At 35.8% G+C, this 27,852-nt stretch overlaps 2 protein-coding genes across 2 annotated transcripts; both read left to right on the forward strand.

Moving 5' to 3' along the window:
- The first annotated feature begins 18,375 nt into the window (after positions 1 to 18,375).
- Positions 18,376 to 19,721, forward strand: LOC145064891 (PPR containing-like protein). Its single transcript, XM_079012254.1, has 2 exons — positions 18,376 to 18,556; positions 18,713 to 19,721. The coding sequence occupies exon 2, from the start codon at positions 18,725 to 18,727 to the stop codon at positions 19,514 to 19,516; it is 792 nt and encodes a 263-aa protein (XP_078868380.1). The 5' UTR covers positions 18,376 to 18,556; positions 18,713 to 18,724; the 3' UTR covers positions 19,517 to 19,721.
- A 5,733-nt stretch (positions 19,722 to 25,454) lies between these two features.
- LOC145063238 (uncharacterized) lies at positions 25,455 to 26,330 on the forward strand. The gene has a single exon (XM_079010824.1). The coding sequence runs from the start codon at positions 25,566 to 25,568 to the stop codon at positions 26,022 to 26,024; it is 459 nt and encodes a 152-aa protein (XP_078866950.1). The 5' UTR covers positions 25,455 to 25,565; the 3' UTR covers positions 26,025 to 26,330.
- Positions 26,331 to 27,852: the final 1,522 nt, after the last annotated feature.

Below are 27,852 nucleotides of genomic sequence, written 5' to 3' on the forward strand. Positions count from 1 at the left end.
CGATTATTTACAACGTTTACCTACTTGGAATGTGTAGGTACTGTGCAGGAATAAAATTATGCACTTAAAATATTTATAAATAATTTCATTGATTATGAAATAATAATATTTATGTTAGATTAAAATGTTAATATAAAACATTGTCGTTATCTTCGTACAAAATAAAATTTTATGTTTTTTTCGTAAAATAATCATTTTTTCCGGAATAAAACACTGCAGAGGATCAGATTCCACACTGAACATTTTGGATTTCATATTCATAATGAAATAACTAGTATTTTTTTCGTTGTGAATTTAACGTTGTAAATCTAATCTAAGCTTCTAACACTACTTTATTTGAAAACAAATCTAAAATTGAGTTTCTAATACACCAACACCCATATTAATCGAACTATCAAACTATCAACGATTATCTTACTCCTACATGCCACTATATTATGACACCAAAACTTATTTTATTCTCACACCAACAGTCACTTAACTCTTGATCTATTATTAATTTCCCCACCTACCACCATATTCACTATATATTTAAACCTGTTAAAATCATTACACATTTCACAACAAAAGCGATTTATTATCCAAATTTTTTCATAATGATAACTCTCTGAGATTGTCTATTAAACGGCCAGAATTCATTCCCAAATCTTGTCGTATTTCAACATCCACCAATGAGCTTCAGGAGCATGTCCGAATCTATGAGGAAGATGGTAGATGTCAAACAAGCATAATATGAAGATAACTCTCTATAAATGCTTACTGGCGGGTCAAAAATTATTCATCTGTATTGATATTTATTAATCTACCTAATGACCACCTACCACCACACCCAACCTCTATATAAAGAGTGTAAGCAAATACTAATTTCATTCCAAACCTTCTAACTCTATAGCATAAACTTTTACTTAATGGAAAACATTGCTTGAACATATTCTCCACCAAGGGATTGATTAAAAATTAACAACCCACAAGTTCAATTTCCCTTCTAATTCCTTATCTAGTGATAAACTTAAAAAATGGAATGAGATGGAGTTGTAATGGACAAAAAGAACGTTAAGAAACATTTATTCAATGTTTGTGTAGCAAACGATGTGATCGCTCATACAAAATCGAAAATTAAAATGAGAACGATAGAAGACACAACTGAAAATCATGAAATATTAACGATGGATAAGTGAAGACAAAAGATCTATTGTATAGTAAGAGTGTGGTGTAATGGTTGATACGAGGGAGATGAACATGAACCAAGCATGGGGAATGGGGAGAAAAAGTAATTCTCATACAATTTTCCCAAATGACAGATTATAGATGATTAGTAGTATGATGTACATGTTTTAATATGGTATTTTTATTTATCATGATAAGTAGATGTGAGTAGTATTAATATTATGTAATTTGTCTATAAATGTAATAAAGTTATGTAACAGTTTTATTAGTAATAAAAACATATACTTTATGTCTTATCAACCAACATTAAGTGAGTTAGGTGAGAACTTATTGGGGTGAAGGTGGAAACATTTTTACTCTAAATATATGTGGAATGTAAAATTTTAACAACACAAAAATATTTACTTCCAACACATAAATGTCTTCAAAACTGTCTGAAACTCTTGCTAAACTAAAATGACCTTCAACCTTATTTGATGTAGGGTTAAAAGTGAGTACACAGAGATGGACACAGTGGCAAAAGCTAGAGTTCATAGACATGAAGATAATATTAAAAAACATATAGAGAAATAAGAGGAATTTCGAAGAAAGTTTCCTCTAGGAAATAGATGAGAAATGGAAACGGATTCACTAGTCACTGTGTTGAGTTGAAAGTTTAAGGGATTATTTCCTTACTGACCAGCGAGTCACTGGTCGGTAAGGAAATAAAATACACAAAATTATGGATGCGCTATAAGATAACTCATATTCATAAATTAGATGGGTTCATACATCACATAAAGAAGGATACATAGTAGAAACATAAATACATCGGTTATGATATATTCCAAATTCCCTTATGACGAGTAAATACATTTTATGTAAATTATGCTATATGTAGCTTCTTGTTTAGATTTAATGAATAACCCGAGTTTTAAATTTTAGTAAATGCAAATAAATATATGATTAAAATATCTAGTCCTATTACATGTTTTCAAGTCATAATTTGGATAAACACATTGTCTTTGTGATCTGCTACTTAAAGCCACATTGTTATTTAATGGTCTTTTCTTACTTGATTTTCCATTGTATGTAGATGCTTGTTCTTTATAGATTAAAGAAAAGATGGACATCTATTTCTAGTATGAATTTTATGGTGGCATTGAGAACACTTTTTTATGATTAGACCCCCCTGTGATGGAATATAGTTAGTGTTTCTTGTCCTACCATGTTAATGTTTTTCCATTATTGGTTCTTTAAGAATCATCAGACCATCAGACTTCTCCCATTCAGAAGAGACAAACAAAATGTTTACTAACTTCTTGTATGTATGGCGTTAACAATCCATGTGATAGGCTTTGATATCTATATCGGAATAGTCATCATATCTTAAATATGTTAAGATGCATATGACATACCCACAAGGTAATCTAAATAATTTTCGCTTTAACCATGTATAAGTTATTTTGTTGAAATCAACACTTTCCTTCTTGTCAAAGTCTGACCTAAAACCTTGAATTTGAAATCAGACAAGTCGTCTAGTTAGTACTTCTATTTCTTCTTTTGCGAAACTTCCTATCGACCCATAGGGCAAGTATTGTTTTTACTTATACTACATAAAGTACCAAATAACAATGTTAAGTTCAATGTATTTTAAATGGAAGAACTCACTAAACATTTTCAATCATCTAAATTATACATTCGATGTTCCCACATTGAAAATACAATTGTTGCATTATCATGATGAAGAAATCTATAAGTATCATTAGTGGCATCTTCCATGCATCTCTTGATAACGTGTTAATGGACTCCATATTTTTATGTCATAAGATTATAATGAAAACTAGTTTATAACCCGTGGGCACCACGGATTAGAAAGGTAAAAATAATTTTAATTAAATTATAAGGTAATTATTGAGTAATGATAAAAAAAATTAATAATTTAATAAATTAGGCAATAGATATTACAAATAAATTTTTTGTTGACGTGTTTGATATGTGTAAAATGGAAGAGTGAATTAGTGGAAATTTAATTAATGAGGAAAAACCTTAGAATGACAAGTGACAAATAATTAATGTGAAGCTCTAATTGATTGACACGTAGTAAATGTGCTACTCTTTTATTAGATAGGGAGATTATGGAAATATGTCATTGACCGTTTTTGGATTTATGGATTTTAAGTATTATCATTCTTTATTTTGTATATTACGTAACACGTTATACACTTTGCATGCCTTCCAAAAAACACTTTTGTTTTTAGGATTTTACTAAACTTAGCTCGTAATCTTTATAAAAGATGATGACCAAAAACACTATGACGCGTATTTTGGAATATATTTGTAATGGCCACCGCAATCAATGTTACCATATCAAAAATAAAGGTTCAAAGATCCAAGTTGTCGATGCAAATATGTAGTTATTGTGGGAACCATGTTCATGTATATATGCACTCACTATTTAATATTACATATACAACTGAAAATTTTGGTTGTTCGTGTCTATCTTAACCGCCAATAACATGGTGTCCTTGAAGTTACCCTATAAGTGTCACACATCTATCATGAAGGCGCACCTATAATAGTTGAGGGAGGTCAGTAGCTACAAAACAATGAATATATAGTAACAAGTGATGTGAAAATATACTTTATAAACATATGAAATCATATAAAAATAGGGATTACTGTACAACCAATCGAGTGGAACAAGAACTCAAATAAGTCTTCACTATTTATTTAAATGTATGTCACTATTCTAGGTTTATGCTTAGCCAAGTTATAATAGTAGAAAGGGAGTCTAGAAAATGATTCTTCTTGGCCCCATAACAAGTCTAAAAGTATGATGTTTCGAACGCCATGATTGTTTGTATAAAATATTAATTTTATACTTTGAATTGAAATCTTGTTGTATGTTGATCCCATGGTAGACTTTGCTATGATTATTACCCAAAACATCGTTAGATAAATGGACTAATAATTTTTTGTTTGCTTGTCGATGGTGTGGGTTCAATTGCATTGAACAATAAGTGTGTTCATCATGATGTTTTCGAACATGGAACATGCTAGTATTCTCTAGCTTCTTTTTAAATGTTCGTAGATTTATGATTATTTGTGATGAGTTTTAGATGTGAGATGGAATATGTACATATATTGTGTATATACATGATGGTATAGCAGGCAAACCATATAATGGTGTTTTTGTGTAACATCCATAAAATTAATGAAAATTTAAAACTTTTTCAAGCATCCAAAAACCATTATTTATTACAAAATGTTTTCAAAATAGTTTCATATCATAGTATCCTAAGAATCAAAATCATAAAATACGAGGAGGTGCACGATCAAGCCATCGCCTTCCCGCGATCATCTGAAGTACCTGAAATAAAATCCAAAACTGTAAGCCTGAAGTTTAGTGAGTTCCCCCAAAAAACCAACGCCATACAAACCATAACCAGATCATAACAAACATCATGCATATAGAGTCTACAGTATGACCGGACCGCCCTTACCGGGCCTTCAGTCTATCTGGCCCACTCTCAGAATCTTCAGTGTGTCTGGTCCGCCCTTCCGGGCCTTCAGCCTGTCTGGACCGTTCTTCGGGCCTTCGGTCTGACTGATATGCCCTATTGGGCCTACATTCTACTCGGGCCGCCCTAGGTATGTTTGCCTACAGCAAAAAGCAGGTCTGCCTCAAACCACCCCCAATCGTATGATCAACACATAGATAACAAATGCTAGCATATACAAACAGTCAGACCGATCTAACAGATCACCAATCATAACATCATCCTATATACCAGGATACCGACCTAATAGGTCACTAAACATAACATCATCCTATATACCAGGATACTGACCTAACGGGTCACTAAGCATATCACCATGCGATAACCAAGATAACTATCCATAAGGGCCGACATTGGTGCCTTCGACCCTATAAGTATAGTGAGGAAAACTCACCTCACAAGTCGTGCTGACTTAAGAAAAACAAACTCCAACTCTCTGCTCCAAACTCAACTGCATGTAACCACCATATGACTGATTCCATTAGAATCCCAAATTACCAAAATACCCTCAGAAGTCAAACTTGGTCAACCCTTGGTCAAAGTCAAAGTCAACAATCCATGTTGATCCAACTCCTCAAGTACAACTTATTGACTCGTCGAGTTCCTTCAGAACTCAGAAACCGTGAAAATTTGAGTCAACTCGTCGAGTCCATGTAGTGTCCAGATGATCGGGAAAACCCTAACCAACTCGCCGAGTCATCTCACCCACTCGTTGAGTTCACTTAGAATCCAGAAGGCGGGTAAACCCTTTCCAACTCGTTGAGTTAGCTATGCAAATCATCGAGTTCCTTCAACCCTTTTTCCATTCAGACGCTTTTAAGCAAAACCAAGGCTCCAAACTATAGATCTAGCCTCCTAAGGTGTAGTTACAACATAAATTTGCTAACTTTACGTGCATGCAAGGCCTCAAGAGGCTAAAACACCTAAAACTAGCCTTAGGAAGAGGTTTAGGGCATGAAGAAAGGCAAAAGCTTGATAAAGCTTGAGTATTTATGTTCGTGAGGGCCTAGAGGAGTCCAGATCTAAACTCCTCACTTCAAAACGCGCCCAATCCCAAAAATGCCTCAAGAATAAGCTAGAAATGACCCTAAACTCTTGAATGAAGAGATCTAACAAGAAAATGATCAAGGTAATGGCTTTTTACCTTCAAATGAATGCCAAAACAAAGTAGATGCTGGATCTAAAAGCTCCTTCTCACTCCAAGCTTCTTAATCTTCAAGTCTCTTCAAGAAATGCACCAAACACACACTTTTAGCCTCACACACACACTCAAAATAGGAGGCTAGCTCAATTAGGGTTTGTTTCTAGATGTGAAAGGTGATAAGGAGGCTATAGGGAGGACTTAAGGTCCTTCAAATAGGGTGAAAACCTTAAAAATTAGGGTTTTCATATCTAACTTCAACTCGTTGAGTTGGGTCCTCAAACTCGTCGAGTAGGTTCTAGAATCCATTCGGCTTTATCAGTTTCTACACGACGAGTTGGGGCAGCCAACTCGTCGAGTAGGTCTATATTTATGAATATAAAAGCTTTAAAATTTATACCTAGGATTCGGGATGTTACAATTCTCCCCCACTTGAACTAGACTTCATCCTCAAAGTATGCTGCAGAAAACAGATCCGGATAATGCTCCCACGTCTCAGCCTCCGGCTCCCAAGTCCAATCAGATCCCCTATAGTGCTCCAATTGTACCTTTACCAAAGGTACCTCCTTGTTTCGTAGAACCTTCGCTTTCCTCTCCAAAACGGCCACTGGCCTCTGCACGCAATTCAGGCCCTCATCGACCTAAATATCATCTAATGACACCACTGCTTCCTCATCTAGTATGCACTTCCGCAATTGCGAAACGTGAAAATTGTTGTGAATCTGACTAAGCTCCACCAGAAGATCAGTCTATATGCCACCTTGCCAACCATGGCAATAACCCGAATAGGTCCAATGTATTGGGGACCCAACTTCCCCCTCTTCCTAAAGCGAATCACACCCTTCTAGGGTGAGAACTTCAGTAGTACCATGTTGCCAACCTGAAAACTCAGACCGGTGCCAGTCGTCGTAACTCTTCTGCCGACTCTAAGCAGTCTGCAACCGCTGCCTGATCTGCTAAATCCTCTTGGTAGTCTGTAGAACTACCTCAGTCCATCCCATCACCTTGTGACCAACCTCACCCCAACAGACTGGGGTGCGATGTCTTCGTCCCTATAACAGCTCAAATGGTGGAGCACTAATACTGGAATGAAAAATAACGCAGGCCCGCAACATATCCTCGAGGGTTTGTATGGTCCACTCACTCTGGCCGTTTGTCTGCAGATGACTTGTACTGAAATGCAGTCGTGTGCCCAGTTCCTCGTGGAACTTCTGCCAAACATGGGAGGTGAATCGGACATCACGATCTGAGACAATGGAGACTGGTACCCCGTGGCGAGCAATGATCTCGCGGATATACATATCGGCCAGCTTCTCAGCCGATGAGCTCTCCTGAATGGGTAGAAAATGGGCACTCTTGGTCAATAGATCCACGATGACCCATATAACATCATATCCCTTCGCCGTCCTCGATAGCTTGGTGATCAAATCCATCATGATCTGCTCCTATTTCCACATGGGAACCTCCAGAGGCTGCAGCTGGCCATGTAGCCTCTGATGCTCGGTCTTGACAATCCTGCAGGTCAAGCATATCTCGACGTACCATGCGATCTCTCTCTTCATGCATGACCACCAGTAACTCAGTCTCAGATCCCTGTACATCTTGGTGGCCCCCGGGTGAATAGAGAAGTGAGACTTATGAGCCTCCTCCAGTATAATCTGTCTGACCCTACCAGACATCGGAAACCAGAACCGACCGCAATGAATCCAAAATCCGCGACTATCCTGCACAAATCGGGTGTTCTCGCCCCTGATCCTCTCTAGTTTCCAGTTCTCCTATCGCATACCCTCCGCCCGAGCTTCCTTGATCAAGCTCACAAGTGGTGAATCCACAAATATCCTCATATGTGTCGCTGGTATAGAAGATCCAGCTGACTTGCGGCTTAGGGCGTCCGCAACCACATTTGCTTTACCCATATGGTAAAGGATCTAACAGTCATAATCCTTGACTACGTCCAGCCACTTGTGTTGCCTCATGTTCAGGTTCGGTTGATCCATGATGTGTCTCAGACTCTTGTGGTCCGTGTATATGGTAGAGCGGACTCCATATAGATAATGTCTCCAAATCTTGAGAGCGAATACCAACGCTCCCAACTCCAGATCGTGTGTGAGATATCTCGTCTCATACGGCTTCAACTGTCGCGATGCATAGGCTATCACCTATCCTCTCTGCATAATAACTGCCCCAACCCGGTGATCGATGCATCACAAAACACCACAAAATCCTCAACTCCCTCCGGGAGTGTCAACACTAGCGCCTCGTAGAGTTGCTGTCTCAGCGTCTTGAATGCAGTCTACTGCTCTGGGCCCCATCGGAAATCCACCCCCTTCCTCGTCAGACGAGTGAGGGGTACCGTAATCTTGGAGAAATCCTGTATGAATCTATGGTAGTACCCTGCCAATCCCAAGAAGCTCATGATATCTGAGGGAGATTTTGGAACCTCCCACTGCATAACCGCCTCGATCTTAGCAGGGTCGACGAAAATACCTTCCTGGTTAACGAGATGTCCAAGGAACTAAACCTCTCGTAACCAGAACTCGCACTTTGAGAGCTTGACATACATTCGTTCTTGCCTCAAAACTCCTAATAGCTCACGGAGGTGCTCCTCATGTTGCTCTCTGGTCTTGGAGTACACCAAGATGTCATCTATAGACATAATGACCAATCGATCGAGCATTGGTCTGCATACCCGATTCATTAGGTCCATAAATACTGTCGGCATGTTGGTGAGCCCAAACGGCATCACCACAAACTCGTAATGTCCATATCGAGTCTGGAACGTGGTGTTCTCCATGTCCTCCTCCCTAACACTGACTTGATGGTATCCGGACCTCAAGTCTATCTTGGTGAACCAAGATGCTTCGTGCAACTGATCGAAAAGATCATCTATCCTTGGGAGTGGATAACGGTTCTTCACCGTTAACTTGTTCAACTCCCGGTAATCAATGCACATCCTATGTGAACCATCCTTCTTCCTGACGAAGAGAATCGGTGCTCCCCATGGAGAACTTGTTGGATAGATGAACTGCTTGCCCAACAGTTCTTGTAGCTGTGATGACAGCTCCTGCATCTCGGGTGGTGCCAATTGGTACGACGCCTTGGCGATTGGGGCCGTACCTGGCACTAGGTCAATCCTGAACTCGACCTGCCTCTCCGGATAACTCCTGAGGAAACACATCAATGAAATCTCTAACAACTAGAAGGTCCAAAACCGTAACCTGATCCCCGGCCTGCGTATCCATCATATACACGAAATAACCCGCACACCCGTGCTGAATATACCACTGAGCCCTGACAGCTGAGCAAAACCCTGAACCCAATCTAGTGCCCTTGCCATAGATAATCAGTTCTCCCCCACTTGAGGTTCGAACTACCACCCACTGACCCTCGCAGTCGATCATGACACTAAAGCGACTCAACCAGTCCATACCCATAATTACACATACATCCCCTATGGGAATCAAAATCAAGTCTATCGGGAAGGATACCTCGAAGATCTCCAGAACGCAACCCCAATAGACTGAAGAAGCAGAAATCCCGTGTTCATTGGTGATAGAAACTCGCAATAGACACTCAAGGTCTCCTACAGGCAAACTGAACTCCCCACTAAATGATCGAGAGACAAATGACCGACTTGCCCCGAAGTCAAATAATACCAATGCAGGTAAGGAGTTCACTAAAAACGTACCTAACATAGGTACAAACACATAAGCATAAAACATATATAATCTTTAAGATAAAAGGATAGAAACAAACCAGCCACCACATCCGGTACCGTCGTGGCCTCCTCGGCTGTAAGCTGAAAGGCGCGTCTCCGAATCTTCGGAGTCTCTGCTCTACACTGACTCCCGTCAGTAATCCTCAGTGTAGCCGATGATGGAGCCTGCTTCGGCCGGGAAGCGAGTAATGGACAGTTGGTCTTCACGTGACCAACCTGATCGCAGTGGTAACATATCCTCATATCCTAAACCGGGGCTGACTGGCGGCAATCCCTCACAAATTTCCCCTCCTTGCCGCATTTGCGACACACACTACTGGATCTACAGAATCCCGAATGACCCTTCCCGTACTTCCCACAAGTGCGGTCGTACTGGCATCCAGACTTAGAACCAGCGGTCTTGGACCACTTTGGCGCAGGCTGTGACTGCATCGGGTGCCTGCCTCTGCTCTCACAAGTGTAACTCAATCTCAAGCTCACGTCGCCTACCGGCCTCTTGTAACTCTAACAATGTATCACAACGTTGGGTAGCAACAAACTTTCGAATGTCGGTCTTGAGCATGCTCAGATAACGTGTCATCTGAGCCTGCTCGGAAGCAAACTCCGGGAAAAACATCACCATCTTAGTGAACATACGGGTGATCTCCGTTACCAACTTAGTAGCCTGTCTCAACTCCAAAAACTTATGTGCCAGCCGCTCCCAGTCAACCCACAGGATGTAGCGAGCGCAGAACATCTCCCTGAACTGATCCCAAGTAACCGCAACTCTCTGATCATCAGTATACGACCCTGTCATCAACCTCCACCAGCCCTTTGCTCCGGACCTCAGCAGGTTCAGAGCACACCTGACCTTCTAGTCAGTAGGACATGAGCATGTGAAAAATCATCCCTCAACGTTAGATAGCCACCTCATGGCTATGATTGGGTCCTAAATCCCATCAAAAATCGGGGGCTTCGTGTTATCAAAGTCTCAGTACTAACAAGCCCGACTTGTCCCACCACCAGCGACTGCTACAGCTGTGGAGGCTGCAACAACAACCTTCTCAGCAATGGTTGCATAATCGATAACGCTCATCAAGGTACTCGACCATAGCAATCTTGATACACCCAAACATCTCCGACAACTGTGCCCGGAACAATGTAGCAAACTTATCATGCAGGATCTCCCAAATCCTGGCATCCAACTCATCTGGCCTCATATGATCAATAGTCTTGGGAGCTGTTGGTCTACCCGGACTACCATCTCCTGATCCTCCGGATCCAGTGACAAATCGCCTTATAACCACCATGCTGAAAATATTCTAGGAAGATATTAGACATTCCATATAAAAATCGGGGGAATCAACACCCAACAAAGCCCTAGGGGTTGTAACTTCCTTGCTACGCGTATGGGTCCTATTCTTTTAATAGTACGGGCCCATACTACCTTCCACACCTAACCATATTTATCTCAAGTATCATTACAACGCTCTAACAATATACACAACATAGGCGAGCACTCAATCCTCACTCCTAGAGGAAGGCTAAATATCTCATAACTGGTCGACTGACCCCTCACAACTCATCCATGAAACTTCCACCAACCCTGCAACACTAGTGTATGCTATCCATGCATAATGTTGAACCCTATAGACATTCAAATATCTGATCCTACCCTAAGCCCTTCATTAAACAAGAACAGGAAATAAGGCCGAACCAAACATTCTTAGGCTATAAGATCTTAATTATGTACATCTATGATGCATACACTAAGTAACTACAGTAATGATGTCAATTTCATATAAGGTAAACCCTAGGCTATCATGCATCATATAATCAAGAAATTCTGTCATGCAATTCCTGAAGATCCCTAGCCTATCACTAGCATGTTGTTCTAACATATCACAATATCAAATATCCGTAAGGTATTTTGGGGTCTACTTACTGGCTCCGGCTGACCGTACACTCTGCATCCTCCTTTAGTATTTTGAAAACCATTTGAAAATCACTTTGAAAATCTTTTCCTTAGTTTGAGACTGGATTCACACGAGTGTTCCTCCAATTCACTGAAACTAAGGCTCTGATACCAACTTGTAACATCAATAAAATTCATGAAAATTTAAAACTTTTTCAAGCATCCAAAAACCATTATTTATTACAAAATGTTTTCAAAATAGTTTCATATCATAGTATCCTAGAAATCAAAATCATAAAATGCGAGGAGGTGCATGATCAAGCCTTCGCCTTCTCGCGATCATCCGAAGTACCTGAAACAAAATCCAAAACTGTAAGCCCGAAGCTTAGTGAGTTCCCCTAAAATACCAACGCCATATAAACCATAATCATATCATAACAAACATCATGCATATAGAGTCTACAGTATGACCGGACCGCCCTCACCGGGCCTTCAGTCTATCTGGCCCACTCTCAGAACCTTCAGCATTCTGGTCCGCCCTTCCGGGCCTTCAGTCTGTCTGGACCGTTATCTGGGCCTTCGACCTGACAGATTTGCCCCATTGGGCCTGCAGTCTACCCGGGCCTCCCTGGGTATGTTGGCCTACAACACAAAACAGGTCCGCCTCAACGCAACCCCAAGCATACAATCAACACATGTATAACAAATATTAGCATATACAAACAGTCAGACCGATCTAACAGATCACTAATCTTAGCATCATCCTATATACCAGGATACCAACCTAATAGGTCACTAAACATAGCATCATCATATATACCAGGATACCGACCTAACGGGTCACTAAGCATATCATCATGCGATAACCAGGATAACTATCCAAAAGGGCCGACATTGGTGCCTTCGACCCTGTCAGTATAGTGAGGAAAACTCACCTCACAAGTCGTGCTGACTTAAGAAAAACAAACTCCAACTCTCTAATCCAAACTCAACTGCTTGTAACCACCATATGACTGATTCCATTAGAATCCCAAATTACCAAAATACACTCAGAAGTCAAACTTGGTCAACCCTTGGTCAACGTCAAAGTCAGTAGCTAAGGTCAACAATCCATGTTGACCCAACTCGTCGAGTTCCTTCAGAACTTAGAAACCGTGAAAACTTGAGTCAACTCGCCGAGTTACCCAACAACTCGTCGAGTCGGTGTAGTGTCTAGATGTTCGGGAAAACCCTAACCAACTCGCCGAGTAATCTCACCCACTCGCCGAGTTCACTCAGAATCTACAAGGCGGGTAAACCCTTTCCAACTCGTGGAGTTGGCTATGCAACTTGTTGAGTTCCTTCATCCCTTTTTCAATTCAGACGCTTTTATGCAAAACCATGGCTCCAAACTATAGATCTAACCTGCTAGGGTGTAGTTACCACGTAAAGTTGCTAACTTTACATGCATGCAAGGCCTCAAGAGGCTAAAACACCTAAAACTAGCCTTAGGAAGAGGTTTAGGGCATGAAGAAAGGACAAAGCTTGATAAATCTTGAGTCTTTATGTCAATGAGGGCCTAGAGGAGTCCAGATCTAAACTCCTCACTTCAAAACATGCTCAATCCCAGAAATGCCTCAAGAATAAGCTAGAAATGGCCCTAAACTCTTGAATGAAGAGATCTAACAAGAAAATGATCAAGGTAATGACTTTTTACATTCAAATGAATGCTAAAACGAAGTAGATGTTGGATCTACAAGCTTCTTCTCGTTCCAAGCTTCTCAATCTTCAAGTCTCTTCAAGAAATGCAGCAAACACACACTTTTAGCCTCACACACACTCAAAATAGGAGGTTAGCTCGATTAGGGTTTCTTTATGGACGTGAAAGGTGATAAGGAGGATGGAGGGAGGACTTAAGGTCCTTTAAATAGGGTGCAAACCCTAAAATTAGGGTTTTCATGTCCAGCTTCAACTCGTTGAGTTGGGTCCTCCAACTCGTCAAGTAGGTTCTAGAATCCACGCGAATTTATTAGTTTCTACATGACGAGTTGGGGCAGCCAACTCGTCGAGTAGGTATACATTTATGAATATAAAAGCTTTAAAATTTATACCTGGGAGCCGGGATGTTACATTTTGTGTATGTGTATTCATCATCCGGCCATTCGATTTAAGATTCATATTTTCAAGGCCATAAAGACCTATGCAGAAATCTATTGGATCCCCATAAGAAAGTAGATTGGCATTATCCATAAATAGAAGTACTTCTTGATATTCATATTTACTAACATTAGTAAAATCATCTATGCATACCAACATCTGTACTATCATCATTACCAACATCATCATAACATTTACCAACATCATTGTCATATGTAGGAATAACATTGTCACATATAGCAACATCATCATCACTAATTTACTTATATGTTTCTGGATCGACGTAATGAATTTGTGGTTGTACTGGTAGTTCAAATACATCATGTCCATGAATACTACGATATTATATGGAACACTTTGAGAGATAAAAATGCATGCTTGATTGTTTCTTTGTATTCTACTAGATTGGCTCTTACCGTACCCTTTTCCTTTTCCTTTAGATTGGTTCTCACCGAAGCCTTTTCTGCTAGATTGGTTCCCACGAACGATTGATCGATTTGATGCATTGTATTGAATAGCCAAAGACTCTTCCACAAGAGCACCATTACTATCTACCAAATACACATGTACAAAAGTTGACACTTTTCGAATAATGTTTTTCAAATGTTTTATGTCACTATCGTCGACTATCTCTATAACATACTAAAATGTAGAATTTTGAAGATACAAGCATAACAAATTTGTTTTCCAAATATGTCTCTTTTATTTCAAAAAAATAAACAAATAAGAAAAATTTTCATTTGACGAAATTCTACATCCTAGCTCTTAACAAGGCCTAATGTGTTAAGTTTAACAAAATTTAGACTCCCATGAAGTACCGATTCAAGTGACTACGAAGGTTTGAGCTCATGATTTTTTACTCAGAGAAATGATATCAAACAAATTTGTTTTGAAAATTTTAATATTTCAAAAGTAAACTTACCATTATTTCTTTTTCTTAAATTTGCAATACAGTTGCTAGATTTTATAGTATGAAAAAAATGTTTTTCTTAGAAAACCTATAATTTTTCAAATAACATTTACAATTCTCCAAATACTAGGTGGAAATCTATTCTTTCATATGGTATTTCCAAAGGAGAAAATGGATTTCTCATAATTTTTAGAGGATTTTGTAGCCTTAATCAACAAAATCTTCTCCAAAAGGCTTTCAGTCTAACGGTATCCGGTGTTGCCTTCCCTCATTGAGGTTGATGGTTCAAGTATCATTGTGGACATAAGTGGAATAATTTAGGAGTAGTTTAACATATTTGCTGTTAAAAAAATCAACAAAATCCTCAACTTCCTCTGAAGCCCTTCGTATATTCCCCCTTTAGATAGCTTGTCAATTCCTAGGTGGCTCCATAGTTTCATGGATATTGTACCAATTTTGCAACGTAACATCCAAAATTAATGATTATTTTAATTGGTAAAACTCTCTAATTCATGCTTTCTATCTTAAAAATGATAAATGATATTAGTTTGATTTTTTCCCCCTATTTATATTTATATTATGATAGAGTATTGATATCAAAATCTTTACTTTATTATTTTTATAAAGTTGCAATGTTACTTAAAAAAAATTAGATTATGTTCTAATTTTAATCATATTGTTATCTTTTATTCCATTTTTTCATAAATGTCATTCTAAAACATCAAAATATCATATTTATCCAACTTAATTTCTTCATATCATATTTATCTTTTATAAACCTTCAAAATATCATATTTGCCCAAATCTTCTTTTACAATGTTTTTAATAATTTATAATCATTTTTTACATCTTAAAATTATTATAATAATTAAATATTTTAATCATATTATCCTTACGTCTATAATCATGGAATGTCTACTTCTAAATTGTTGGAATGCCCTCTCCATAGAATGTATGCATTGATTGCTTCGTTTTTTTGTTGTTGAATATTGTCATTTTGTAGATTGATGATATTACCATTGATATTTTGATGTTTTAAAAGGGCATATACGATATTTTGATATTTACGAAGAGCATACATGATATTTTGAATCAAAATATCATGTATGCTCTTCTTAAATATCAAAATATCATATATGCCTTTTAAAACATCAAAATATCAATGGTAAATATGATAATTAGAAATTAAGTTTGACAAATATGATATTTTGATGTTTAATAAGGGTATATATGAAATTCTTCATTTCTTTTAAGGTGTAAGAGTTTCCAACAAGAAACACACAATTATTATGGTTTAATATGATTTAGGGTAATTAAATTATGTCCACGGACGAACTACAAAGATCTTATCAATTTTGAAAAATTAGGGTTTATAAGATATATGAGATATACACATTAAGAAAAAGAGCTTAAACATGTAGAAAAGGAAAAGCCCATGAAGTGCAACTCGGTCTCTGAAAACTCCACGCGGTGGAAGGTTAACAAAGACCTCCAAATGCCTCTTTAGATTTCCGACTTAAAATCTCTTAGCCTATGTACATAAGGCTGGAAGAAGTGGTATCACTCTTAGCACATTGTCACGTAGTATTTTTTTAGTTTTTTTTTAAAGCTACGTAAGCTTAGCATGTCTAGAAAAAAAAGGGATGTAGTAGTGTGTCAATTTAATAGGTTTAATTTTTGAGGGGAAAATTAAGGAGAAAATTGCAAATTTAGACAAAAATGTTAATTACTTTGTGGAAAATAGCCAAAAAAACCCAAATTACATTTTTAGCCACCAAAATCGCAGATGGATTAAGCTCATCTATGAATGTAGAAGTCGCTAAAGCACATACATGCTTTAACGACTTGTACATTTGCATATTGACTAGGCCATCTGCGATTTTGGCAACCCATCTGCAAACGTACAAGTCGCTAAAGCACAGACATACTTTAGCGACTTGTACGTTTGCATATGTACTAGTCCATCTGCGAACATAGGAACCCATCTGCGAAGAAGCTGGTGGCTAGTATAAAAACGATTTTTGTTTTGCTTCATTTTCACTCTTTTTTGTTGGAAAACTCTCTTGGAAACAATTTTTTTAGCCCATCGATTACAACACATACAAAATATTCATTCATTTTATTAGAGAGGTTATAAAGAAATTTTCCATAGAAATAACAACCAAACTGATAATTTTTTTGCAAAACTTTATATATAATAAGGTTGTTTCGTAGTAAAATCCTATCAATTTCGTAGTCAAAATAAAAAAAATCCCAAAATCGCAGTTGAAATAGAGAGGAAATCGCAGGTAGGCTTTGTCCGTTTGCGATCTATGTTATCAATTGCACGCTATAGCAGTGCTATAATGGCGCTATAGCGTTTTGCGGAGGTCAAGAACCGCTATTTTCAATTTAGCGTTTTCATTTCGCGGTACCGCTATTAGTGGCACTATTCACCGTTATTTACCGCTATTTCAATAACTGCTATAGCGGCACTATGGGCGTTATTCCATTTTCGTTCAAATTTTGGGCCATTTGGTTACTCTGTCAATGAAAAACTAGTTTTAATGATCTCACTACACTTTAATTTTAAAAAACCCGAACAAATAACATAATTAAAAGCATTCAAAGCAACTACGTCTACCGACAACTCTCTTACTCATCTATTTCTGTACTCACGACAACTTGAGCTGCTATGGTCAAACTCCATTAATGCTTTTTGTTAATCGACCCACACCTATGATGCTATGACTTGAGATTTAACTCCTTAAATCAACCATGACCTACTAATACAATATTGAACCCGTGCAATGCATTTAAACTCTATTTGACACTTTGACACTACCTAGTTTCCATATTACTATAATAGAATATTATGTTATGTTTTTATATGACTTTTTAGGTTTGATGATATTAATTCTATATAGACCTATAGTATTAATACTCAAATATATAAATTCTATATAAATATAATATAAAATTAAAAATAATATGTAATATTAAAAAAACTCATATAACACTCCTATATCACCACGATCTCAAATAGCGGTACGTGACCATTATTGGAATTTTGACCGTGATAACTGCATAGTCTGCGATTTTAAGGGTGTATTTATGCAACAAAAAAACCATCTGCGAACGTACAAGTGGCTAAAACACGTTTGTTCTTTAGTCTCTTGTACGTTTGTAGATGGGTTGCCAAAATCGCATATGGACTTAATTCATCTGCGATTTTGATGACTAAAAATGTAATTTAGGTTTTTTTTTTTTTTTTTTTGACTATTTTTCACAAAATAATTAAGATATTTGATTAATTTTGCAATTTACTCAAAATTAAAAAAGCAAACAAAATAGGAAAACCAATCAGAACCCAAAAACCAACTTCTTCTCTCCTCTAATCGTCTAGAATCAAGTTCACAAGTACATCATACTCCAAAGCTCAACATCATCTCCCCTTATGCATCATCTATGTATTTGCACCTAATTGTTTTCCAACACCTTACTTATAAATTTTAACATCAACTTCTAGCAATCATATTAAAGTTGTTTTTGAATGCATGGTACCAAGAAATTTGAATTTGAGTAAATAAAAGTGTTTCATACCAAGTGATCACTATAAACCACATTCATGGAGCAAGCAACCACATTAAACATAAATAACATATGTACATTGTAACTAAAAACACTTTTATATGAGCATTTTTATAATTATAAATACGAAAGAATAATTGTTAAAAATTAAAAATATACGAATATATATATATATATATATATATATATATATATATATATATATATATATATATATATATATATATATATATATATATATAGTTTATCTATTTTTAGTTATACGAATAAATATGAGCAAATGACTTCATTCAGATAGAAGAACGTGAATGTGGATACTTAAATTTAGTTATAATCAACAATTAAACAAAAATCAAAATACAAAACCGCAAGAACCGAGAGTGAAATTGGCCCATTGGGAGCGAGACTGTGAAAAGGTTTTTAAGATCTACGGATTGTTTAAAGTGAAGTTCCCAGCAAGAATCGTTCATCCGATCAGGTATTTCTTCATTAACTCTCCATCACTTCATTTGAATTTTACTTCAGCTTTCCGGCTTCTTCCTATATCGCCATCCTTTCCCTTGTTAATAATTATTTCTGATTGAAGAACGCTTTGGTGAAGTGGCATACACTGATATCTTGTGGTGCATCCCAGGTGTTTGATAAAATGCCAAGCCCAAAATTTCCATATGGCAGTTTCTTCAGCCATACAAAAGCAATATGGAGGTCAGCGGCTATGTCTACTCACGTTCGACAGCTTGGTCCCATAAGAACCATTCGTACTCAAACCCTTCTTCACAGCCATAGCACCATCATCCAAGAGAGAACACCCTTCCAGAACCACTCAACCGAAACTGAAACCATATCCAAGCGCCAGATAGGCGATAACATTTCAAGAAACGAAAAGATCAATTTTTTGCTCAAAATCTTGATGGATCTTGACAACAGTAAAGAATCAGTATACAATGCTCTTGACGCATGGGTAGCATGGGAACAAGATTTCCCAGTTGGGCCTCTGAGAAGGGCCTTGATTGCTCTTGAGAAAGAACACCAATGGCATAGAGTTATTCATGTTATTAAATGGATGTTGAGCAAAGGTCAAGGGACAACAATGGGGACATACGGGCAGTTAGTTCGGGCACTAGATATGGATCATAGGGCAGAGGAAGCTCATGAGATTTGGGTCAAGAAACTTGCGGTTGACTTGCATTCGGTGCCTTGGCAACTATGCCACCAGATGATAGCGGTGTACTACAGGAACAATATGTTAGAGCGGTTAGTTAAGCTTTTTAAGGGGTTGGAAGCGTTTGATAGGAAGCCGAGGGATAAAAAGATAGTGAAGAAAGTTGCTGATGCGTATGAGATTTTAGGGTTGATTAAAGAGAAAGAAAGAGTGTTGGAGAAATATAAAAATTTGTTTGACGAGACACCATCTTCCAAGAAATCGCTAAAAAGGTAGGAAAAGACATAACATATTGTGTTCATTCCCATGTAACTGGTTTTTAGCCGTGAAGACCAGTATAACCTTATTTTGTAGATAATTTTGTATCTCTGTTCTTCACAAAAGTTTATGTATTTTGCATTAACATATCTACATTAAATTTGTCTGGTTATAACTTTTGAGGTGTTTTGTTTCAAATAAACATTAGACATAGTTATCATTATCAAGTATTATAACCTATCATATTATTGAATATCAAAAAGCAAGTACATTATACACAAATAGTTAATAACCATTTCTAGTTTTTATTTTTATTTTTAACAACAAACATTTCATTAAAGAAAAAACAAAAGCTTAAGCAAGGCGCTCAAGACAAAGTTCATGAAAAACATGATAAAATAGAATTACACCACATATACCGGTTAAGAGCATTAAATTTAGATCTATTCTTAATCCAATTAAACGTAAACATGCTAATATCATCAGCAATCGCCATTGTTAGACCTCCTACTTGAAAATGTTGAGATGAAAAATGAAAGGAGACTAATAATAATTTCATACAAGCGCAAGGTGTGTTCTAATTATAACCTAGTAAGCATAATGTGTGTTCTAATTACAACCTAGTAGTTTTTATTTATTATAATATACATACTTTTATAATCTAAAAAGTACGTGTAAAGTCCAACTGAGGCAATTAGGAAAGAATTATTAAAATGTGGGCAAAGAAAATTTGTTAGGAATGTCTATGACAACTTTAAGAAAAGATTCTTAAGTGTTGAATATAGAAAACTTTTATGGATAACTGCAAAAGCCTCGATTAGACAAGCATTTTGAAGCTATAATGAATCAAAATATGTTGATAGACACAAATGCTTCTGAGTAGTTGATAGAAAGGCATCGTAAAAACATGGTGTAAGGCTTATTTTGAAGAGGATATTGTTATGCTAGGAAGAAACCTACTGTAACAACGTTGGGCGAAATATGGATGTATGTGATGGATACGATGTATCATAAGAAAGAAGAGAAATATTTGGAACTTGTTAATATGTCTCTCAGTTAGAAGGAGTATTGAAAAATGAAGCAACATCATAAGTATTGGGGAGTAATTCCTAGTGGATTGCATCAATATGAACTAAGACATCTCTTTGGAACTTGTTAATATGTCTCTCAGGTTGTTTGCTTTGGATAATCACCTTACAACTACAGTAGACTAGATAAATATTGGGTGGGATATATGCAATTTCAGATGAATGATTAGAGGTGGTGTTAAGGAGACACAGTGGATTACCTTCTTTGATGTAGGATGTCCGACTTCAGAGTGTTCCGGATAGATTGGGATGGTCTCTTGATATCTCTGATATTTTTTTTTAGTTTCTTTAGCTCGTTCTTTTGTTGACAATGGGTTGATTACTGAGAGATATGGCTACACGATGGGATAATCAGGTTCCTATTAAATTCAATATTCTAATATGGAGGGTGCAACTTCAGAGTATTCCTACGAGGGAGACTTTCGTCTAGAGGTATTTTGTAGAGACGATCATGTATCCTATATGTTCATGTTCGGTGGAGACTATTCATCATCTTTTTGCAGGATGTTCTGATTTGATGGATATTTGGAGACATATTGCTATTTGATGGGGTCTAAGTTTCACAGATCAAATTACTATTCATTCTCTTATCTCTTGGTTCGATACAGTGGCGTTGAGGGCTAGTCAACATAAGATTTTCGATGCAGTGGTTTTGACAACATTTTGGTGCATTTAGAATTTTAGAAATGCCACCATTTTTGTAACGACTATTCCTAAAAAAGCGTTGCTCTTTGATGATGTAGTTGATAAGACTTTCTTTTGAATTTCAAATAGATGTAAAAAAAACTAAGTTACGGTGGTCTACTTGGCTTCATAATCCCTCTTCTATTATCATGTAATTGTTTGTTCTAGCTTCTTACTAGTTTAATAAGTTTTCTCCGTTAAAAAAATATGAAGTAAGACTTCTGCATCATGCTTGTGGTGTTGAATTGAAAATGAAAACTTATACGTGGAGAGTATGGAAGCTCAAATATATACCATTTATGCATGCCGTTGTTGTAATTTCCTATGTGAATGTGAATGCAAAGGAGTATGTTGTAGAGCAGTTCAAAACATAAAATATTTGGAAGATATCATTTGAATACAATCAAACCCAATTAATGGCAATTATATATGGCCAATACTTGACTATAAAACTATTTTGACCCCAAAACATAGAAGATTACAAGGATAATATTTATCAATAAAAAGAGAGATCATATATATAGAGAATGTAGATATATTGTTGGCAAAGCGAGGACAACTACTAAATGCATCATATGTAGACGAACATGCCACTACAAAAATGGCCAATTTCGAAAGAAAATAAGGCAGAACAAGATGTGGAGAAACATGTTGTAGTTGAAGAAACACATGTAGAGCCTGAAAGTGAAACACTAAGATAAGGCAAAGGAAGGTTTATGAGAGAATCACTAAAATAAGGTTAATGAAGAAGGTTCCCAAATGATGGGAGTTTCATTGGTGTGAAAAAACAAATAGAACTGGAGTAATGAGTGCTTATATAGGTATTTTTTATATGTAAAGGAAGAATCATATATTTAGGTATTTTGATTGCATTTTTTTACTTTTGAATACTTTATGACCTTTATTGTTTTGTTTACAACGCTGGAGGGTGTAGTGCCATAAGAACCACACTCCCTCTTCCTGCCACATAGGTGTCATGTCAATTTTACCACACAAAGTGTGTGATCTTTGCCACACAGTAGGTGTGGTTACCTTAGTGTGTGTGTATATATATATATATATATATATATATATATATATATATATATATATATATATATATGGAGAGAGAGAGAGAGAGAGAGAGAGAGAAGAATTAGTCGCGCACGACCAAATCGAAAGGTAGGAGTGATGTTCCCATTAGGCGAGGTGGCAAACCGCACCTACACCCTCAAACCTAATAACTTGTTTGAACATGACCCCATGATTTTTAATTCCCAAAACAATAAAGTGCATTAATAAATGATCGTTATTTATCAATGAACTACATTTATTCTTTATCGTTTACATTTGTAGATGTGAACTACATTTATCGGTTAACTATATTTATTTTTTTCAAAACCAAGGAAAATACATAATCTTTTTTTTTTCTAAATAAATAACTTACTACTATTTGATCAAATTGTTTTCTAAGACCAGAGGGAGTGGAGTACGGTTTCAACTAATGTGGCATCTGAAACCGCAGTGAACACCACCCCCTATGCGGTTTGGGTGTGTGGCCAAAATCAGGAGCGTGCCCTCTCTCGCACTCTTCATCTCTCTCTATCAAATTGTTTTCTAAGACCAGAGGGAGTGGAGTACGGTTTCAACTAATGTGGCATTTGAAACCGTAGTGAACACCGCCCCCTATGCGGTTTGGGTGTGTGACCAAAATCAAGAGCGCTCCTTCTCTCGCACTCTTCATCTCTCTCCTTTTATATCTATTTTCTTTCTCTTTCTTCTTTACATGGAATACCACTCATTGAGTGTGGTAAAATGAAAGAGTATGACACCACTCCCTCCAGCCTAAACCTCAAAAACTCATGACCGATCTTCATCTTATACAAGTTCAACTCTCTTTTTAGAGTCGCAATCTTCACTTCAAATGAGTCTGCTTCAACTTCATCTATCTTTAATCACCCATTCATAGAATTAATCCCGTTACCAAAAGGCTTTTAGTCCAGCGATATCCGATGTTGCCCTCTCTCCTTAAGGTTGCGGGTTCAAGTCTCACTATGGGTATAAAATGAAATAATTTAGAAGTAGTTTAATATATATATATATATATATATATATATATATATATATATATATATATATATATATAATCCGATGTTGTTGCCCTCTCTCCTTAAGGTTGCGGGTTCAAGTCTCACTATGGGTATAAATGAAATAATTTAGAAGTAGTTTAATATATATATATATATATATATATATATATATATATATATATATATATATATTTGCCATTCCAAAAAAAAAACTCCCGTTTCCACTGATTCTTTTTAATATTTCAAGAAATTTAATACTAATAAACAAAATAATAATAATAATAATAATAATAATAATAATAATGGAAATTTTGAACAAAATGAAAAACATTATTAGCTTCCTAAAATCATTTTAAAACTTAACTAGGCGAATGCCTGCGCGTTGCGCAGAAGCATCTATATAACTGAAATCTTTACATGGTTTTTTTTTTTTTTTTTTTTTTTTTTTTTTTAAATATAACAATAATGTTATTGTTAAATTTGATATAATAATTGGTATACTAAGGAGATATAATATATTGATTATTTTGAAGTGTAAATTACACGAATGGTCCCTTTGGTTTGGGGTGATTTGCACGTTTGGTCCCCAACTTATTTTTTAACTCGAAAGGCCCTTACTATTTGTTTTTGTTACGTGCTTTGTCCCTACTGATTGTTTTTGTTACGCGTTTGGTTCCTGTTTTACCTAAAAGACTATTATTTAAATAGGGAAAAATTATGGGGTAGGTAAGGTAAGGTGGGTGCAGTTGGGGGTGTGTTTATTTAAATAAATTAGAAAATCAAGGGAAAAAAATAGTCGTTTTAGGTAAGATAGGGACCAAGTGCGTACCAAAAACAAATAGTAGGAACCTTTCGAGTTAAAAAAAATATGTCAGGGACCAAACACACAATTACTCTAAACCATAGGGACCATTCATGTAATTTACTCTATATTGAATTATATGATAATATATACATCTATTAAAACTGCATAATCTCAATCTTTTGAATAACCTTTACCCGCGGGTTACTCATGAATAAACTAAAATATAATATATAGTTTAATGTTATTTATAGTTGTAGTTATTATTAATTAATTTTTTAAAATTTATTTGCTTAACATTTTAATTTCTGTCATTGTAATTATTTAAAACATCAAATATATTTTTTATTTATTTTAAAGCTAACAATATAATCATTTATATAGAGTTATTTTTAACTATTGTTATTGTAAGTTATTTTAAGCTAATTATTTTGAAAACTTTTAACGATTATAAAAATATATTTATGAAATATTTTAGTTAAATTGATATTACAATTTAGTTTTTGCATTTAGCACTACAATTTATCATTTTTAACCATTCACAAAATATTCTTTGAGTTGTTTAAGTGGAACTGAAATTTATATTGAAGTTAACCCTGTAATGTTATATTTAAATTAACAATTTAAATATCTTGTCCAAACTGTTTAAAAGTTGTAGCTTTAAATTGATAATGGTTTACATACAACAACATACTAAATCTAATAAATTAAGTATACTATGTTAAAAGTTAAAGACATAAATCTATAAGTAGAAGTAAAAATATTATTTTAATATTTAAATTTAGTTTATTTATGATTACACTTTAGATTTGATACTTATTTAACCTTATTAACCAACTTATAATCATTATTAGAAAGACATTATTTACAAAATATTCTTTAGGTTGTTTAAGTTGAACTAAAATTTATATTTAAGTTGATCCTGTAAGGTTATATTTAAATTAACAATTTAAATATTTTATACAAATTGTTCAAAAGTTGTAGCTTTAAAATGATAATGGTTTACATACAACAACATATTAGACCTAATAAATTAAGTATAATATGTTAAAAGTTAAAAACACAACTTTATAAGTAGAAGAAAGTATATTCTTTTAATATTGAAATTTAGTTTATATATGATTACACTTTAGGTTTCATATTTATTTAACCTTATTAACCAATTTATAATCATTATTAGAAAGAAATTGAAAAGTCATGGGAGTTTCAAATGAATGTGGTGAAAAGAAAAATGAATAAGAGTTTCAAATGAATGCGACGAAAAGAAAAATGTATAATGATTTAGTTGCAGTCCACCGTTGTATATCGTCACGGTCATTTCACACTCTTTACCGTCTATACTCTACACCAACAGAATATCTACTTCAAAACGGCAAACCCCTAAATCAGAAACCCTAACCAACCGATTTTCCTCCGAGACATCCATGGATCCACTCTTCCATGTTCTCAACGTCCTACCTTTCTCCTTCCTCCGGCCACCGCGTCTCCGCCTCAAACTCCCAACCATAACCCTCCCTTCCCCTATGACCGTATTCTCCCTCGTCCTCCTCACATACTTCATGGTTGTCTCCGGTGTCGTCTACGATGTCATCGTCGAGCCTCCAGGCATCGGATCGACTCAAGATCCGCGAACTGGCACCGTCCGACCAGTTGTTTTCATGTCCGGCAGAGTCAACGGGCAGTACATTATTGAAGGACTTTCTTCCGGCTTCATGTTTGTGCTAGGCGGAATGGGAATTATACTCATGGACCTCGCGATCTCCCCGAATCGTGCCAAGAGTCTAAAGATCTCGTTCGCTGGTGCTGGGATCTCGTTCGTGGTTATTGCCTATGTGATGAGTATGCTCTTTCTTCGTATTAAGATTCCTGGTTATCTCCGTTGATTTAGATTTGTTTTCAATTGGAAAAATGAGGCTTATAATGTTTACGTTTTATGATCAATTAGACTTCTAGCAGTTGAAATGTTGAATACTCCATTTCATGCTTTGGTTAATTACTTGAATTGTTGAACATGAAAAACGAATAGGATCATAGATTATCAAAATGTCCATGTTCATTTCCATTAATTTCGAAAGATTGGGGGAAAAGAGTAAGAACAGAGTCTGTATCAGTGAGTCTGCCTAAGTAATTTGTAAACACTATCGATTTTTATTAGGGATACTTCAAATTTCATGAGTTATTTTCGTCAATGTCATCATATATGTGCGGGTTTTCCTTACATTTTATCGAGATTATGCTTTCTTTCTGTTAACTTCTTTATCAATTTGAAATTGTAAGCTATATATGGGTGTTTCTTTTTGCATTAATGAGAACAAGACTAAATCAGTAAATTATAAGCTCATTATCGGTGTTTCTCTTTTACTTTTTGCAAAACAAACAAGTTAAGGGCTACCTGATTGAGTTAGACACAACTTCTTATAGACCTGGTAAAACGCATATCAAAAACTATAGGACTGAATTAGGGGCTTCTAACTGTGGTACCAAACAGTCTGAATCTGACTGAGTAAGAGGCATATCAAACAACCCCTTAATAGAGAAAATCCGGTACATAAGACTCTTCCCTCCAGTATTTTCTCCATTAAGTATTAGCTTTTTATAAGTTTGCTCTTATTTGACTTTCCATTGTGTTCCCTAGAGTGTGCTGCCAGAATGAATTTCGTAAATCTTAGGGTTTGTAAAACCCTTGGCAAGGGTTTAAACTGTCATATGATTATGTTCGGAAGCTGTTAAATGAGGGCATTATAGTCATTTTTATCTCAAGAAACTATAAGTCAGTTTTGTAATTGTCAAACACTCATTTTGATTTAATGGAGACTTATTTTATAGCTTATTAGTATTAAAACTGTTTTTTTGTTGACTACTTATTGCTGTTAGAGCATATAAGTTATTTGCGTTTTAATAATTTTCATTTACTAACTAGTTAAATGTTTGTATTAAATATTTAATGACATTTTATTTATGAAATATAAAATTATAACGTTTATATAAAATTTTCAATTTTTTTTATGACTGACAATATTTTTTTGTATTAATTTTTCCGAAAGATGTTGTGTTGTAGAATATTTCTTTTAAAATAATGTATTGAAATATTTCTAATAAATTAAAATACGACGTGAATGGCATTCTGTATCCAAGTATCCGTTGGCTTTGGGTCAATGTGAATCCAAAAAAACTTGAATCAATCACGACCCATGATCAACTTGTTCAAATTGGGAAGACTCGAACAATGTTAAGAAATTTAATAACATAAAATTTTGAATATAAAATTAAGTTGTCCAAAGTACAATAATATTTGATTTATTGGAAAATGGAGATGCATAAATAACAACTTACTGACATTTGACCCATAAAGGATTTTATTAGGGTGTTTATGCATCATAATAAGGGGTTAAACTTTTATGTTAATGGAGTATTTAATACGGGTCATCCATGTCATTTTCATATTGACCCATGGAACTCGAACCCAATCTGAATAATTTTATGTAACGTTAGTTTTGTCATTTGTGGTCTGTTAAAGATGCCCAGCAATAAGAGGATTTGGAAAATGATTGTTACAACTTGAAGTTATATTATGATCTCATATCATAATAACGAGACAATTAGTTTCAAACCTCACATTCAACTATCCGCCAAATGGACTAGGGTGCGTAATGCTATATGATATGCTGATTTTAGGATTTTAACATGTAAAAAGTACAAGACTTTCATAAA

Source organism: Lactuca serriola, chromosome 7 (assembly GCF_051521515.1).
Source record: "Lactuca serriola cultivar US96UC23 chromosome 7, Lser_US96UC23_V15, whole genome shotgun sequence".
In the NCBI taxonomy this organism is placed as follows: Eukaryota; Viridiplantae; Streptophyta; class Magnoliopsida; order Asterales; family Asteraceae; genus Lactuca; species Lactuca serriola.